General features: G+C 39.1%; 1 protein-coding gene and 1 long non-coding RNA gene across 5 annotated transcripts in view; one reads left to right on the forward strand and one right to left on the reverse strand.

Moving 5' to 3' along the window:
• Window positions 1-3,134: 3,134 nt before the first annotated feature.
• The window catches only part of CDK19 (cyclin dependent kinase 19), a 179,609-nt gene continuing 165,909 nt past the window's right edge, over window positions 3,135-16,834 (reverse strand). For all 4 annotated transcript variants that reach the window (XM_079939305.1, XM_079939306.1, XM_079939307.1 and 1 more), the window contains 5 exons: window positions 12,888-12,960; window positions 12,407-12,504; window positions 11,545-11,623; window positions 10,665-10,931; window positions 3,135-7,456 (listed from right to left, as the gene is read on the reverse strand). In XM_079939305.1, coding sequence (XP_079795431.1) covers window positions 7,325-7,456; window positions 10,665-10,931; window positions 11,545-11,623; window positions 12,407-12,504; window positions 12,888-12,960 — 649 coding nt within the window. In that variant the 3' untranslated portion in view covers window positions 3,135-7,324. The remainder of the gene's footprint in view (window positions 7,457-10,664; window positions 10,932-11,544; window positions 11,624-12,406; window positions 12,505-12,887; window positions 12,961-16,834) is intronic.
• On the forward strand, window positions 11,667-15,700 carry LOC307195303. The gene is made up of 3 exons (XR_013830778.1): window positions 11,667-12,463; window positions 13,250-13,291; window positions 13,732-15,700. It is a non-coding gene; the product is annotated as an uncharacterized lncRNA (long non-coding RNA).

The raw sequence follows: 16,834 nt of genomic DNA on the forward strand, positions 1-16,834 counted from the left end.
GCACGAATCCACGTCCCCTGCATCGGCAGGCAGACTCCCAACCACTGCACCACCAGGGAAGCCCCCTGAATTGCCTTTAACACTTTATATTTCTAGCATGCACATCTTTCAGCTTCTACCCACTACCCAGTTCCCAGGCCCCTTCTACATTTTTAGGTGTTTGTTACTGCAGCACCCTACTTCTTAGTCCAAAATATGTATTAATACAAAATATGTATTAGTCTGTTCCTATAACAAAATACCATAGACTAGATGGCTTAAATATCAGAAACTTGTTTTCTCACAGTTCTGGAGGCTGTGAAGTCCAAGATCAGTCTGGCAGGGTTCAGTTTCTGGTGAAAACTGTCTTCCTGGCTTGCAGATGCCACCTTCTTGCTGTGTCCTCACATGGTGGGGAGGGGTGGGGTTGGGGGGAAAGAGAGGGAGAGAGAGGAGGGAAGAAAAAGAAGGGGAGAAAGAGTAGGGAGAAGGGAGTGGGGAGAACGAAGGGAGAGCATGAGTGCATTCTCTTGTGTCTCCTCTTACTGGGACACTAATGTTATTGGATCAGGGCCCTACCCTTGTGACCTCAAACACGGACCTCATGCTTATGTCCATAAACATCCCATCTCCAAAATAGCCACACTGGGGATAAGGCCTTCAACATAAGAATTGGGGGGAAGACACAAACATCTAGTCCTTAATAGCATCTTTGTGTGGCAAAAATCCAGCAGTACTTCGCACAAGTCTGAAGAGCAGAAAGTGTGAAAAATCAGGAGGAATGTGCTAAATATATATTAATGTTTTAAGTCAGTATTTTCATTTCTTTCCCCTATATTCTCTCATTTAGATCAAATGAACAAATTTTCCTGTTATGTTTGTGTGTTGCTTGTCCAAGCTGGCTTTCCACTGCCTGCTAGATAAATGCTATGCGAGGCTTTAAGATGCCCTCCTCTAGGAGGACCAAAGGAAAGATGGCATCTAAAGAAGAGGGCAAGTCTGACTAACTTGGCCTAATCTTTTATTCAAATGCAGTTTGAATTGTTTGTTCCTCTGGGGTGATACTTTATTATGACTTTGCAGCCAAAAAATATAAGAAATGAACCTATTTTAAGAAAGTAATGCCCCAAGGGAACCCTATACACTAAATTGGTGCAGCCACTGAGGAAAACAGTATGGAGGTCCCTCAAAAAGCTAAAAAATAGAACTACCTTATGATCCAGCAATCCCACTCCTGTGTATATATCCAAAGAAAATAAAAATGCTAATTCAAAAAGATACATGCACCCCAATGTTCATAGCAGCATTATTTACAATAGTCAAGATATGGAAGCAACCTAAGTGTCCATCAACAGATGAATGGATAAAGAAGATGTGATATATATACACACACATATATATCCCATTATATATATATATATATATATATATAAAAATATATATAAATAATGGGATACTACTACTTTCAGCCATAGAAAAAAATGAAATTTTGCCATTTGCAGCAAAATGGATAGGCTTGGAGGGTATTATGCTTAGTGAGACAAGTCAGACAGAGAAAGACAAATTATGTTATCACTTATATGTGGACTCTAAAAAAATACAACTAGTGAATATAACAAAAAAGGAAGAAACTGACTCACAGATATAGAGAACTAGTGGTTACTAATGGGGAGAGGACAGGGAAGGGGAGAGGACAGGGAAGTGGCGAGGGGCAAGACAGAGGTAGGAGATTAAGAGGTACAAACTACTCTGTATAAAATAAATAAGCTACAAGGATATATTGTACAACACAGGGAATATAGCCAATATTTTATAATAACTATATAAATAGAGTATAACCTTTAAAAATTATGAATCACTATGTGGTACATCTGAAACATATAATATTATACATCAACTATACCTCAACAATAAATAAATAAATTTTTAAAAAGAAAAAAAATAAAGTAATGCCTATTTCTAGCATTTTCATTATTCATGGAACAAAAATATATTGGTTCATCCCTGTCCATATACAAATACAGCATATCAAGGAATTCTGTGCCAATGTACAAAACTGATGCTAATGACTCGCCATGTTAATCGTCTGCTCTGTGTTGGGCATCATGCCAGGTGCTAGGAGTGCAGGAGGAATAAAATCCAGACCCTTCACAAAGAATTTACAGTTGGCTAGGGAGACAGACCCATACTTTCAAGCTATTTTCCCAGGAGTGGTAAGGGGTTTGTGCAGTCGTCTGCTTTCTCTTAGCCAGGTGGCTGCTTAGAAAGGCAGCTGTGGTCAAAGAGGTTTTCCAAGAGAAGCTCTACCCTGTAAGTATCACAGTATTAAATATACAATCTGTGTCAAGCAGTGAAGCATGTGGACATGTGCAATATCTATTTCAAATAGAAATGAAGTTTTGTGTTTATGTCACTTAAACATTCTTCAGTTCACTCCATGATGCCTTTAACCATTGGAATAACCATAGAAGATTCATCAAGTAAGTTGTAAGAAGAGGCAGCCAGGTACCACAGAATGTCCTTATAAAAGGAGAAACTCCCATTGCCATTCTACCCACAAAATGCTGCCTATTTGTTTTTTCTAAAACACTCTAATTTTCTTTTTTTTTAAATTAATTAATTTTTGGCTGTGTTGGGTCTTCATTGCTGCACGTGGGCTTTCTCTAGTTGCGGCGAGCAGGGGCTACTCTTCATTGCGGTGTGTGGGCTTCTCATTGCTGTGGCTTCTCTTGTTGCGGAGCATGGGCTCTAGGCGCACGGGCTTCAGTAGTTCTGGCACACGGGCTTAGTTACTCCGCGGCATGTGGGATCTTCCCGGACCAGGGCTCGAACCCCTGTCCCCTGCATTGGCAGGTGGATTCTTAACCACTGCGCCACCAGGGAAGCCCCCCCCCCTTTTTTTTTAAAGGATATTTCCCCTAGAGATGTTTTAAAAAACTGTCATTTTGCTTCTGAGGTATTTGCAAGCCTTGCCTCTTTGGTTTTTTGATGTCATAAGCATCCTGAATAAAATGACATACTGCAGCTCACAGGGAGACTTTGCATCTCTGCAGGACAAGTGTAATCTGAAAAGCTTCGAGGCACACACATAAAAATTTAACATTAAAAGTTGTTGTAGCAAGAGTTTTTCCTATATTTAAAAAATTCACACTGAAACAAGTCAATTAAATTTTATTACAACCAAGAATATAAAATAAATGCAATGTAATTTATTTTTGTCTTAACAGTCATTTCAGGAAGGATGTCAGGACAACTCAAAAGCGGGAAACACTCGGCTCCAAAGCAGCAGCTCATCCTGCACCCCGCGGAGCAAGCCTCGCTGGAAGGCAGGGTGCAGGGGCGGGGGGCAGCTGGCTCTGAGTGCACACCTCGCAGCAGTGTGTGGAAAGCACACACAGTCATGTCTATAATCGTATAAAGAGGGACGCGTGCAGAAAATGACTGAAAAAAGAGACGACGACAGGTACACTTCACAAATAGGAATTATGGGAAATACAAACTAGGCAGTTTAGAGAGGATATACTACATAACATATATAAAAAGTACTTTAAATTGTTAAAAAGGACATCTTCAGTCCAGATTTTGTGTAATACTTTTAGTGTCTACGCAGACAAATCTTTAAAAAAATTAAATAGTATTAATTTACTAAATATTTAAGAGATAACAGTGCATTAAGGATTTTTTTTTCATATAATACATACATATCACTCCTTTGCAGTGATAGCACAGAAGAGTAAGTATGGCCTTAGGTACAACACATTTTAAAAAAATCCTAAAACAATGAACTTTGCTTTATGATATTTGTGACTATTCTTGAAGATTAAGGAAACCTAAACAGCTATGTTTTATATAAAATATTATTTATACTTGAATCCTTCAAGCCTCCTTTAGTCTAACTGCCATTTCACTGCCTTTCTCCATTCCCCAGAAAGATAACACCATAGAGGTTAGGATTCATAATTTTCATAGAATATTCCTTCATTGTATAGTTTCTGTTACATACAATTATTCAAAGCAGATTAAGCTGCAAGTCTTATTGTCCAACTATTTTTTCTTTTATCTTTAGCAGAGAAAACAGCATCCTTTTAGAGGCATACAACTAGCAGTTGCTTCACCAGGAATGAGGCAGTGAACACGTAAGCAAATGCCATCCCTTTCCATTCTTAAATGTAAATTGCGTTTACAAGAGCAAAGAGTAGTGCAGAAGTTCAAAGTTCTAAGTACTAAAGTTTTAAAACCACACAGATATAAAAATATACATGTCCTTGGTTTTTGTATGTTACTGCATGATCTACTTCATCATAAGGATTGTTTCAGCCTCATAGTATCAGTCCTGCCACCAGGCTACCTTACCCTTGACTCAGCTGTCCTGAAACCCTAGAGTCCCTTTTCCCAAACACACAACTTACCAGAAAGCTAACTCGGAAACTGATTTGTACTGTGGAGTGCAGAAGACCTTCACTTTGCTTCCTTCCTTCCTTCCCATAACCTCCCCTGGTTTGGAAGTCCACCCTGCACTCTCAGGGACATTGATGGTAATAAATTTTTAAAGAGGAATGGGGTCATTTGGGGACCAAAAAGGTAAATTTTAACCTCAAAAAGCTTCACAGGTCTCCTTCGAGGTCCCCCAGTTTTAGGGCCCATAAGTATGTTAAAGGCTTTGTTCCCTTTACAAGGAAAAGGAAATTATGAACCAAAATTATTTCAAAGGGTAATGAGCACCAGTGGCCATCACCAACTCTCAGGCAAGAGCACAGGAGGAAAGGGCCAGTACCAGTGCAGTGACCAGAAACCCAGTCACACGTGTAATTGGCGTATCTGGCTAGATCCTGTGTGGAGAACACCGGGAGCAACTGAGAACATCCCCTCACGGTTTCTGTATCAGTTCTGCCACTAAAATTCACTACATACAAGGAAAGCAGGGTAGTCCCATGATCATATAAGCGCATATCACAAGGATTTATATCAAAGTTGCTTATAAAGTATTAAGGGGCATGATATTTTGGTTCATGCACATATTTGGGTTCGTCTTTTACTAAATGTAAGCTCTCCTTGAGGGCAGGAACAGAGCTTCTATTTTCACTGTAATTTCCTTACAAACACTTAGTTGTGTTCTGCCTACAAGGGCCACCCAACTGTTGCTGAAAGGCTGCTGTGAACATTTCAAATATATATTAATGCCTGTGGTGATATTAATTGCTGGCTTTCTTGAAGGTAGACAAACATAGAAAACTCTCCATGACACTTGTTTATTACAGAGCAAAATTTGGAATAATAACTCTCTCCAAGTGGGTTTAGAAGTAAACGAATAGACCTTCACGTTCTAAGATGGTTTCATTTATGAGCCTGTCATCCCAGGAAAGCGTCCTGTCATGGAATCAATCATAAGCTCTTCAAGGACAGGAAGTAGGTCTTGCCCTTTGTGTCTCACCCCCCAGCATAATGCTGGGCACGAGGTAAGGGTGCAGTGAGCATCTGATGACAGTGAGGCTTCAGGTCACAGGACAGAACTTTACTTGGGTAGCTACGTTATGCAGAGGGCTACTAATTTCTCATTTGCAAAAATGGAAGGGGTAAATTACTATGGAGACAATCAGAAATTCCTTCCAGTGGAGCATGTCAACAGTTTCATCTTCAGTGTTGATGAGTGTCACTGTATAGTCTTTGTTATTAACAAGCATTATTATGCTGAGATCAGTAAGGTCCTTGCTGGCTACAGGATCACATCAATAGTGCAAAATGTATACTGGCTTCTGTCTAAAACTTATTTTACTTGTATATGGACCCAGAGTATCATAACCAGGTAGATAAGTTCACAAAGAAGAGTTAAAAAATGCATATAACTTGCATATACAATAATCAGCTATTTCTTCTAGCTCAAGAAAACATTAAAACGAGGCTGGTGCTGCTAGTAGCATTTAGAAGAACACAAGTTTCTTGCCCCTTACATTACAACGGGAGCTCTAAGTCTTTACATTTCCTTGTGACTCTGCTGAGCGTCCTCACGCTGGCTAAGAAAGAGCTCAGTCTCTAAGTCATAGATCATAGAAATGCAAATAGCACTTATCTAATAGGTCGTATACTATCTGCCCATAGTTTAGGCACAATTATTAAGTTTTCTCCTAGGGGCAAAAGAAAGCATTCAGTGCAATGAAAAGATTCTTGATAGAATTAAGTTTCAGTAATAACAGCAAAATTATGCATACATAATACATACTTTAAACATGAACAAAACCTAAATTTTTAACATGCTTTAAAAATAGTCACTCTATGTCTAATGCAAATACGAATGGAGAACACTGCTCTTTATTTTAAAAGCAGATTAATTTGCAGGCTTCTATTTGAGTACCCTTGATTATGTAAGAAAGTTACTCAAACTGACCCAGATGTGAAGAAACCAACAGTTCTTTAGAGAAGCCAACTTTATGTACAATACACACTAAAAGCTTTTCCTTCCCTTTGATCAACATTACTCCTTAAAGAAATCCTAGTGCAGTTAATATTCTCTTCAGTTTTCTGGTGTGGGTCACCAGAGGACTGTGTTTCATCAAAGCTCTTGAAACCCTTTTTAAAGTAGACGTAAGCTACATGAAGGTTAAAATTATAATTCTTAATTACTGGATACTATTCAGAATAAGATGATTCTGGGAACTAAGTTCCATATGAATGGTTATATAAAAATTACCACGTACTTTAGTTCTTCATAGCATAAAGCATAGTAACTGCAAAGATCTAGGCTGTTTTTGGTTGCAGGTTCCCTCTGTACCACCATTTGTCTTTTTATTAGACCTTCCCTGAAACTAGAGAAATAAAAACGTAATAGTAAAGTACTGTGGGACAGTAACAGTTCCCATTTAAGACTTCCATGAGCAAAAGAGTTATATTCTGTGAAAACAACATAGTGCTTTAAAAGGTGCATATTTACCTGTGTTGCTAGATCAGTTCATGAAGTACAAAACTATACACCACTGGAATTCTGTTTCTAAAACATTAAAATCCTAGTAAAAGAGCTTTGAAAAGATAAATCATAGAGATTGCTACAGCATGAGAAAGGTGCACCAGGAAATCCTCCCCCAAAATGCTGAAGGTGACAGAAGTTAAGTGCTGGGATTAGATCAGACGCTTTATCAGAGAAGTCACAATGGAACACATGCAGGGAAAGGGTGCTGGGGAAACCACAAAAATCTTCTTTAAGTCAATAAAGACATCAGTCAGTCCTGCAAAATGCTCAGTAAATAGTTTTCCTCCTAAGTGGATGAGTTTTAAACAGCATCAGAGTTTGCATTTTTGGTTCTCTTCAATGCAGACGTCATATTGCTGGAGTCTGTGCTCTGGCTGTAGCGGGTCAGTAGCGGTGGGCCTGGTGAGATGGGTGGTACTGTGCGCTCTGCTGAGATGAGGAGGAATAGCCTAGTGAGCTCTGGGACTGAGAGGATCCCTGAACACTGCTTTGGTAATTCAGGCGCGAACTGGAGTGCTAGGAGAAGGAAACAGGAAAAGGGAGTGACTGATGGAGGAAGGGAACAGCTCAAGATGCTAATCACAACAGGACGGAGAGATGAGCCATTCTCATCAGAGGCTCCCGGTTCTGACCCATCGTAGCGACAGTTAATTTAGTTTGTTAATACATTTTGCTGACTTGACATCACAGCCTGCCACCACTGTTCTGGCATGCACGAAAGTTGGCTGGATTTCTTTGGGAGATAAGCTACACTGGCAACGAAAGGTAGAGGGGAAACTTAGGCTAATTCTGATTAGTTTCTCTTTGCATAACTGAGATTTGCAAACAGGAATAATCAGTTTGGCATATTGAATCAGTGGTGTTCATAATGTATACTGATGTGCTGTTAGTTTTCTCATTATAAATAACAAAGTTGTTGTGATTAAGAAAAGAGTTTTCAGAGGGAGAGGCTAGAGTGGCTTCAGCAGCTTCACCTACATGACAGAGCCAGGCAAGGCTGGGTAGGGGTGGCAGCAATAAGTGCTTTTTATAAACTTCAGGTGACATTTATTTTTTTTTAATTAATTATTTATTTATTTGGCTGCACAGGGTCTTAGTTGCGGCACCCGGGATCTTTAGTTGTGGCATGAGGGATCTAGTTCCCTGACCAGGGATCGAACCCAGGCCCCCTGCATTGGGAGCGCGGAGCCTTAGCCACTGGACCACCAGAGAAGTCCTTCAGGTAACATTTAGAATTTTAAAAAATTTCATATGTGAAAATTCTCTCAAGAGAAGGCTGAGACAAATGTATTTCAGTTCAATGTATTTTTATTACCTTAAGTGAAACATTCATCTTCATAGTACCAAGGGCAAATATGAAAAAAATATGTAAAAGAAAAATTCACCTATAGAATAAGAACAGGGTGCCTGGTTAAATATAAGCATAGCTGGAACCAGTGTCTTTGGCTATGCCCAGAAGGCTGGTTCTTCCTGTGAGCGAAGTGGGAAAGATCATATGTAATAAAGCTATTACTTGGAGTTAAAAATGTAAATGACCTTGAGGTGGCACTGGCGGTTTGCGGAAGGACAAATAAGCAAGCGTGCCCCACTCAGCGCACAAGAGGCAGCCAAGCTGGACTTGCAACATCGGGTCCAAGATAACAGAGCAATAAGATAGTCTTGGTTAAAAATAATCTCGCTTAACTCCTTCCTGTGTTACACAACTCTGACGAGTTGTGTTGTTGTAAGAAGCCTTTCCAGATTCTAACTATGTTTTATTGTCAGTTTATTATGGGGGAAAAAAATGTCCTTTCCATTCACAAGGCCTACAGTTGCTGAGCTGGCTACGACTGCTTTCACTTTAGCTGATTAGACTCAGCATAGTAGCTCCTCCGTACTGGATAAAGAACAAATGTGTCCATAATATGAGAGTTGCAGACAGGTGCAATGGGACTCCCTCACCCCTCATGCTAGTCTTTCCAACTAACTAGCTGAGAAAGCTACCCATTTCACAGATATGCTGTTTTATTTTTAAGTAGACAGCTCAGTATGGACAAAGAAAAGCATTTGAAGAACTCCTGGATTTGAAAGGAATAAATACAATAGCTAAGTAATCTGTCCATGATCGACTATAATCAGGTTAATATAACACAATCAGAGACACAAAGATGAGCCAGTATATAGTAAAGGTTTGTTGCTCATATAATAAGAATAAACTAATGTTAGGGGGAAAACTGACTTTATAGTAAAATTCAAATATGTTCATGACTACTACCCAAATAGCAAGCTGTTTTTAGCAGATCAAACTGATGCCTTGATTACTTTAATTGGAACCAATGGAAGTGCTATTATATACTCCTCTGCTTGCAGGGAATCTTCCAAGATAAGTTCTCAAAGTAGTTGTGCTGAGATATTCAGAATGTAAAGCCAGTTAGACAGCTATTTATTATGTCTTTCTTGTTAATGTTTCTCTTGTTTCCAGTTCCTAATCAGTGAGTTTATGTCTTCCTTGCCCACCGTTTTGTTTTCTGTTATCTATCTCCTGTGTGCTTCTTCTCCACCAGTTCCCTGAGGGACTGTGGTTCTAAACCTTTTTTTTTTAAACCTTTAAATTCCTTTCCCTTCTTAGATCTTTTCTTACCTTGTTACTACCTTGAAAACTTTTTTTTCTCCCAAGAATCCCTACAGTTTTCACCAGTATTTTTACCTCTCTCTCCAAATACCAATCCTTAGACTTTTTTCCTTTAATTTCCTGAATTGGTAATACCTTTAATTTCCTGAATTGGTAATACAATTGTAGTTTTCTTTTAAATCTTAATAACAAAACGTATTTTCTAGCCTCAAAATTATTTCTAGTGAGATTTAACAGTTATTCCTGAGAAGTCTCAATCTTAGTCCCTTTCTCTTCTATGTTTATGTGGCTACTTACTGATTATTTCCTCCCAGTGATGGCAGATCCTTCTGAAGTATGCTGCTTACTTTTTTCAAAATAAGCCGCCATTCCTCTCCCTTTTCAATTGCTTATCTATCTAGGTATCTTTTTCTGACTCAAACCTGATAGGCAGCTGTAAGGGTAAAATGAGACATTTTCTTTGAGGAGGAGCTGCCTGCCTCACCTTCCCTCCTCAGGGTTTTAGGATAATCAAATCAAGAAACAAAATATCTTGCAATTACATGAAATGACAAAAATCTTCATTTTCATATAACGCCCTAGAAACAGGATTGTACAGTTTGTATAGTCAAACTTTAGAGTTAAGTACCACTTAATTCTAAAAGGATCTACTATAAGTCTACTTCCCATTTTATAAAATGTATTGTTAAAAAAGAGACGACAGGCTCAAAATGGAGTCACTTGTGCTAAGCCCACATCACCAAACTGAGACAGTGCCTAACCTAACTGCAGTTTCAGCCCCTCCCAGGAATGTACTCCTCCCCAGTCAGTCTGGAATCTCCTAGTCAGCATTAGAGAAGTAATCTACTTGGTAGACTCCTGTAGTCCCCAAAGGAAGGTTCCCCGGGCCTGAAACAATCATCTCTCTGTTAGTGTCCTTGTCCCACCTCCTTCTGCCGATAAACGTCTTCCATTTTGTACAGCTCTTCAGAGCTTCTCTGTATTTGCTAGGGGAGATGCTACCTGACACATGAATCACTGAATATAGCCAATAAGACCTTTAAAATTTACTCAGTTGCATTTAGTTTTTTAACAGTATATGAAAATTAAAAAGTACAAAATTCAGGGGAGTACCTGATAATCTGACGGCATTACAGGCCCGCCTGAGTTTGTGCCTGAAGGCCCTAGCCGCGGTTTCTTGTTTGGAGGCACCTGATTAAGGCCGGAGTCCTGACTGTGCTGCAGCCCTGCTCCGGCGGCCCCGGGCCCCGCCCCGGCCCCTCCTGCAGTCCCGTTGGCCTGGGTGCTGTTCTGCTGCTGCGGGGCTGCCTGTGGAGGGGCTGCTGCCTGCTGCGGCGGGGCTGCGGGCTGCGGATGTTGGTTCTGCTGCTGTTGCTGATTCTTGTAGAGAGGGAAAAAAAGCAAGCTTGCTGTGGAACTAAATTACATCTTCCATGACACGATATGCACGTGAGACTGCTGACCAACCTGGGGAGGGACCTCTGTGGGACACCAAAGTGACTGGAATGACCAGAGAATGGAGCAGCCAGGGAATACAGCAGCTCCAGAAGTCAAAGTACTGAGCCCCGAACAGGACCCGTTCTCTGAAGTTCATTTAGATTTGCACAGTAACCCTCCAAGTCAGTCACAGACATCCCACTGAAGAGCACAGGCACACAGGAAATAGCAACTCATTAAAACAGCTATAATAGTCTTTTCAATCAATTTGGAAAAGTAGGGCTGTGTGGGGAGGAGTCAACTGCAATCAAAGAATAGAGCGATGCTTTAAAAGCAGCCTGCATAAAGTGACGGCAATGACATGAACAAACAGAAAGCAAGAATTAAGAATCAGGGAATAAAACAGGCAATAGAACGAATCAGGAAGTTCATTTATCTGTGAATGCATATTTCAAATCGCAAAGTACATCTACAATAAAGTAAGTACATAATTAAATAAAAGGCAGTTAAATATATGGGAATTATTAAATTATCCATTCCTAAGTGCAGTATATACCTTGTCACCTTTCTCTTCAGGTTCATCTTCATTAAGGAATTCTCGTTTGGGGTATGGAATCTGGCAGCCAGCAAACACACTAAAAACCATGAAAAGGAAAAAAAAAGAATTCATGTCATGACGTAAAATCTACAATATCACTGACCTTGTTCATTTAAAATTCCACCATTTTTTCTTAAAAAAATTTTTTTTTCTTAAAAAAAATTCCACTTTTTTTCCCTACTCTTCATCTGTGGCTGGTTATGCCTCTCAACACAATTTAAGCAATAAGAAAAGAACAATTTGTCATCTAAGTTTACATGAATTGCCACTTTCAATAACACATCTTAACTGTGGTTATAGCTAGTTGACATATATGACACAGAAATTTCTCCACACAAACTTCAGCAGCACTAAGAACAACTGAATGTGTGTTTGCTTCAACAGTGAAAATAATTTTCTCAAGAAAAGCTGCACCTCTAATAAATCCAAGCGCAATTTATATATGTGGGTGTAACAAGGATGGGGAAGTGGAGGAGTCTGGTTGTACAGTAGACACACAGAATTTTAAAATCTCAGTTCCCTACTGATTTGGTGTGAACTGTTCTGGCTGACCGATCTATAAAAGTCTCCTCTGTTCTCAGCTTTAGTTTTCATCTGTAAAACGGATTAATGGTCATTCCTAAAATACTTGTTTTCATTCACACCTCTCTACAGCTTTGCCTGTTTCAAAATACAGGACCTCCCTCTTGACTAGTTTTTCTCTGCAGCAGTATTAACAAAGAAAGTAAAATACTTCAGTAACAAGTGCTTCTCTTGCTTTCAGCCACCATCCAACATCCTCAGCCTGGAGCACAGCACACAGAAAAGGAAGGATACATACTCTAATGTCGGCAAGGGGTCCTCCTGAAAATAGGGATCCTGCAGAGCCTGCTCTGAGGTAATTCTCTTGGTTGGATCCATAGTAAGGAGTTTCTGAAGCTTGAATAACACATAAGAAATTGACAGCACATGAAAAGTTTGTTTCCAAGTCAATGTTTTGACTTTTGTGTTAATGTCTAATAGAATATCAAATGCAATTTTGTATAGCTCACCACAATATTAATACACTAGACACATTTATGTGAGACTAGCAGAAATCATTAGCATTAGAGCCCTTTTAGAATTTAAATTTTTTTCTGCTGATAAACCACTGGACAAGGCTAAAAGTCAAGGGTGACATCTCAAAAGAGAAAGATTTAATTTTGCCCCAGCATCCACCAATTTCCTTTCTTTCTAAAGAGGAGGAAGAGCTGGGACAATTCCGTGGTAAGCAGGGCTGTGCTAAAGGATCCAAGTTCCCAGTCTGGGAGAGATGCACCTACCAAGAGGAACACTTTGCTGTCAGGCTTGACCTTGTGTTTCTCCATGTACTTTATGAGGCTACTGTTGGCGTACCTGTAGACATGAGAATCACACACTATTAAGAACACTCACACAATTTACAATTTTTAATGGAAAGTTCCAAGATTGGTTTTCCTATATGGTATGTGTTAAGTTAAGCCATTGTTTTTTCTAATTAAAAAGGAACACATAACCAAATGTTGGTAAATGTGTGAAGAAATAAGAATTGTTACACACAGCATGTAGGAGTTTATATTGTTACAATTACTTTGTAAGATAATGACCCATGAACTATAAGAGTTGAAAATGTGAGTATCCTGTGACCCAGCAATTCCTTTCCTAGGTACATACTCTATATCAGGATATCAACCCCTCAGGCTGAAGGGTGAGTAAATGGGTATTATTCATTTTATTATCCTAAATAGACTACATATTTTCATCATATATATTGTTTCCTATATATGAAATACTTCAAATTAAAAAGGTCAAAAAATAGGTGATCTATGTTCATGGTAGAAAATTTAGAGAATATAGAAAAGCATAAAGAAAAAAATTGAAATCACTCATAATCAACCTAGCAGCAATAAAAAAACACTGTCATCAAGATTTTGATAATTTTCTTTTGTCCTTTTTCATGCATATATATGATACAAACACAGGCATTTTTGTCTTTATAAAATTAGAATCATACTATATAAATTGTGCTAACTTTTTTCACTTAATATTGTTTCATAAACATTTTTCCTTGCCAAATGCTCTTTAAACTTATTATTTGTACTGAATGTATATTTTCTACTGTTACTAACGATGTTTGTTTCACAACAGTTGTAAAACGCAGGTTCTTGAAGGTCAATCTAGTACACATGTAGGGAGACAATACTGCATGGCAGGTGAGAATCAGAGACCCCTACCAGACCCTGGCACAATCATTTACCAATTGTGTGATCTTGGGCAGTTAGTTAACCTCTAGGAAAGCCTTAGGTGCCTCATCTTAGCTATGTGTGGCTGCTTTGACTGCCTTCTCAGGATAAATTCTTAGAATTATTAGGTCAAAGGGTATGTACATTTCAAAGCCTTCTTGCTACACAAACCTGGCCCTCAGACCAGAAGCATGGGCACCAGAGAGCCTGCAGTAGGAATGCATGTACTCAGGCCCTATCCCAGATTCTGAATCACAATCCACATTTTTAACAAGGTCTCCATGTGATTTGTAGGTACATTAAAGTTTGAGAAGCATTCATTCTCTCACCAGTAGCATATAAGTAAGCGTGCCCATTTATTATATTACCCTTGCCAACACTAGGTATTTTTATTTTAAAAAATCTTTGCCATGTATATTAATTTAACAATTATTTTCCTCCAATACCAGGAACATTTTTATTGGCAAGGTAGCCATTAAGTTTGGTAATGGAAAGAAACTTTAAAGTTTATGTAGAAATGGAGTCTGTCAACATGGCTTTAGTCTTTATGTTGAATCAACTGATTTCTTGGGTTAACTCCAGATTCTAGGTTATTTGTTTCTATCATAATATAAAAAGTCTTGAAGTTGAGAAATCCTATTGCTCAATTCCCATTGTGGTTTCTTATTTTTCCTAGTATTAAAGCTAAGATAAATTCTTTGTCATTTTCTGAATTATCCTCTTCCAGATTTGCTACAGTTTAAGAGCTGAACAGTTTTCAAAGTGACTCAAACTTTTTATACACATTATAAAGCATTTTATCAGACCATGTTTATTCAAACATTCAATTTTTAAAGTCAACTTACTTATTTCCTTTTAATTCTATTTTCACCTTGCCTTCTAATGAGCTAATGAGAGCTGACAGCTGACATTGGAAAGATTACAGCAACTTCTGTTATTATCCTTCACAATTCACTTTAAGAGTAATTTTTTTGGTTCTTTTTATCTAATATAAACAAGTTATTATTCGTTTACTTTTTATGTCATCTGATATAACATTTTCTGGAATTTTTTTCTTTATTATACTTTGACATGTATGTATTGTATTAGATTTAGCTAATTTTTAATAAATTCCTTCTTGTCTTATGCATCAGTAGCCTGATTTTATGTGGATAAAACTGTCTGCTTAGGAAGTATGGCTCTTATCTCTGAACTTTTCCTATTACCTTTCTAACTGAATTTCAGTTATCTTTTAAAATTTCTCTCCTTTTATCTCTGGTTATTGTAAATACTATCATTTTATGTAAAATTCTTCCTCTGGCCTTTAAATACTAAGATAAAATGTTAAGTGCCTTCATTAATTTTCTCTATCTTTTATATTACTAGTGTATCTTCAATTACTTGAACCACTTTCTCTTCTTTTTTTTTTTTTTTGAGGTACGCGGGCCTCTCACTGTTGTGGCCTCTCCCGTTGCGGAGCACAGGCTCCGGACGCCCAGGCCCAGCCGCTCCGTGGCATGTGGGATCTTCCCGGACCGGGGCAGGAACCCGTGTCCCCTGCATCGGCAGGCGGACTCTCAACCACTGTGCCACCAGGGAAGCCCGAACCACTTTCATTTAATACCCATTTGACAAGTAACAATGAGACTGCACTATGTACCAGGCCCTGGGGATACCTATAATGGTGTATAAAATAGGCACCATCCATATTCTAGAGGGAAAGATGGTAACTGTTCAAAAGCCAACTGCAGAGCAAAGTGATCAGTGCCAAGAGAAGCAGCACAGGATATGCTATGGGAGTACAGAGGGGAAGCACCTAACTCAGACTAGCAGGTCAAGGGGAAATCTCATCAGGATAGACAGGATAAATAAAGGAGTTAATCGGATGAACTAGGTGGGAGGAAAGTATATCCCAGACTGAAGGAACAGCATGTGTAAAAATCCAGAGGTCAAAGGAAACTTAGGGGTTTTGAGGCTCTTAAAGAAATTCATGATGTCTAGGCTATAGAGTACAAAGTGGACAGAGGTTTAGGAGATGAACTTGGTGATGTAGAAGCCAAGGCTCTGTAAGCTATATTAAGAAATTGAGAGCAATGGTGAATTAAGAGCAACTTGAAGACTGACATGATCAAATGTGCTTCTGGCAATGACTGCAGTACAGACAGTGAGGTGGAGTGAAGACTGAAGGTAGAAATCACTTAGGAGGCCGCTGCAGGATTCCAGGCGAGAGACAGTGGTGGTCTGGCCTACAACAGTGGAACGGTAGATGGAGAGAAATACAAAGATCCAAAGGATATTTAGAACAAAGAATTTACTGGATTTGCTAATTGTTTAGACACTGGGGGGTAAAATGGAAGACAGTGAGATAGAAGAAGGATCAGGGATTTGGCTTGAACAATCAGATGCATCATGGAGCTATTTCCTAAGATAAGAAATATAGTGGGAGGAGAGGTTTAGGAGGACAGATGATGAGTTCAGTTTTGGACATGTATTTTGAAGTGTTTATGGGACATTCAAGTTGGGATTCCATAAGGCAATTAGATAAATGGGTCTGAAACTTGGGAAAGAGATCTGAGTAGGATGTATAAACTGGGAGCTATCAGCATAACTGATGGTACATTGTGGCCATCAAAATCACGGAGACTGCCTGGGGAAACGTCTAGAGTGAGAAGAGAGCCCAATTCAGACCCTTGAGCAATGTCAGTGCTCTCTTTAAGGGATGAAAAGAGGCAAGGACCCTACCAAGGACTGTGTAAAAGAGAGGCCCAAAATGATTAGTGCCATTCCCTGCTTCTCTTTATGATGTCTGCTTTTGTTCCTACAAGCCCTCCAGTCCTGAAATTTTTCTGTTAAGATGCCCAAGAGAGAACCTCTTCCATCTTTTCCTCTAGGTGTGCACATTTATAACAAACTTCTCTCACTTCTACTCAGCATACATGTCCCCACCAGTTTGTTTTACTCAAATCCCAGGCCATGTGTTCTTCCTCCTGCCACCCTTCCTGGTTGCCTAGCCCAGCATTTCAGTCACC

This window comes from Stenella coeruleoalba (assembly GCF_951394435.1).
Source record: "Stenella coeruleoalba genome assembly, chromosome: 12".
Classification (NCBI taxonomy): Eukaryota; Metazoa; Chordata; class Mammalia; order Artiodactyla; family Delphinidae; genus Stenella; species Stenella coeruleoalba.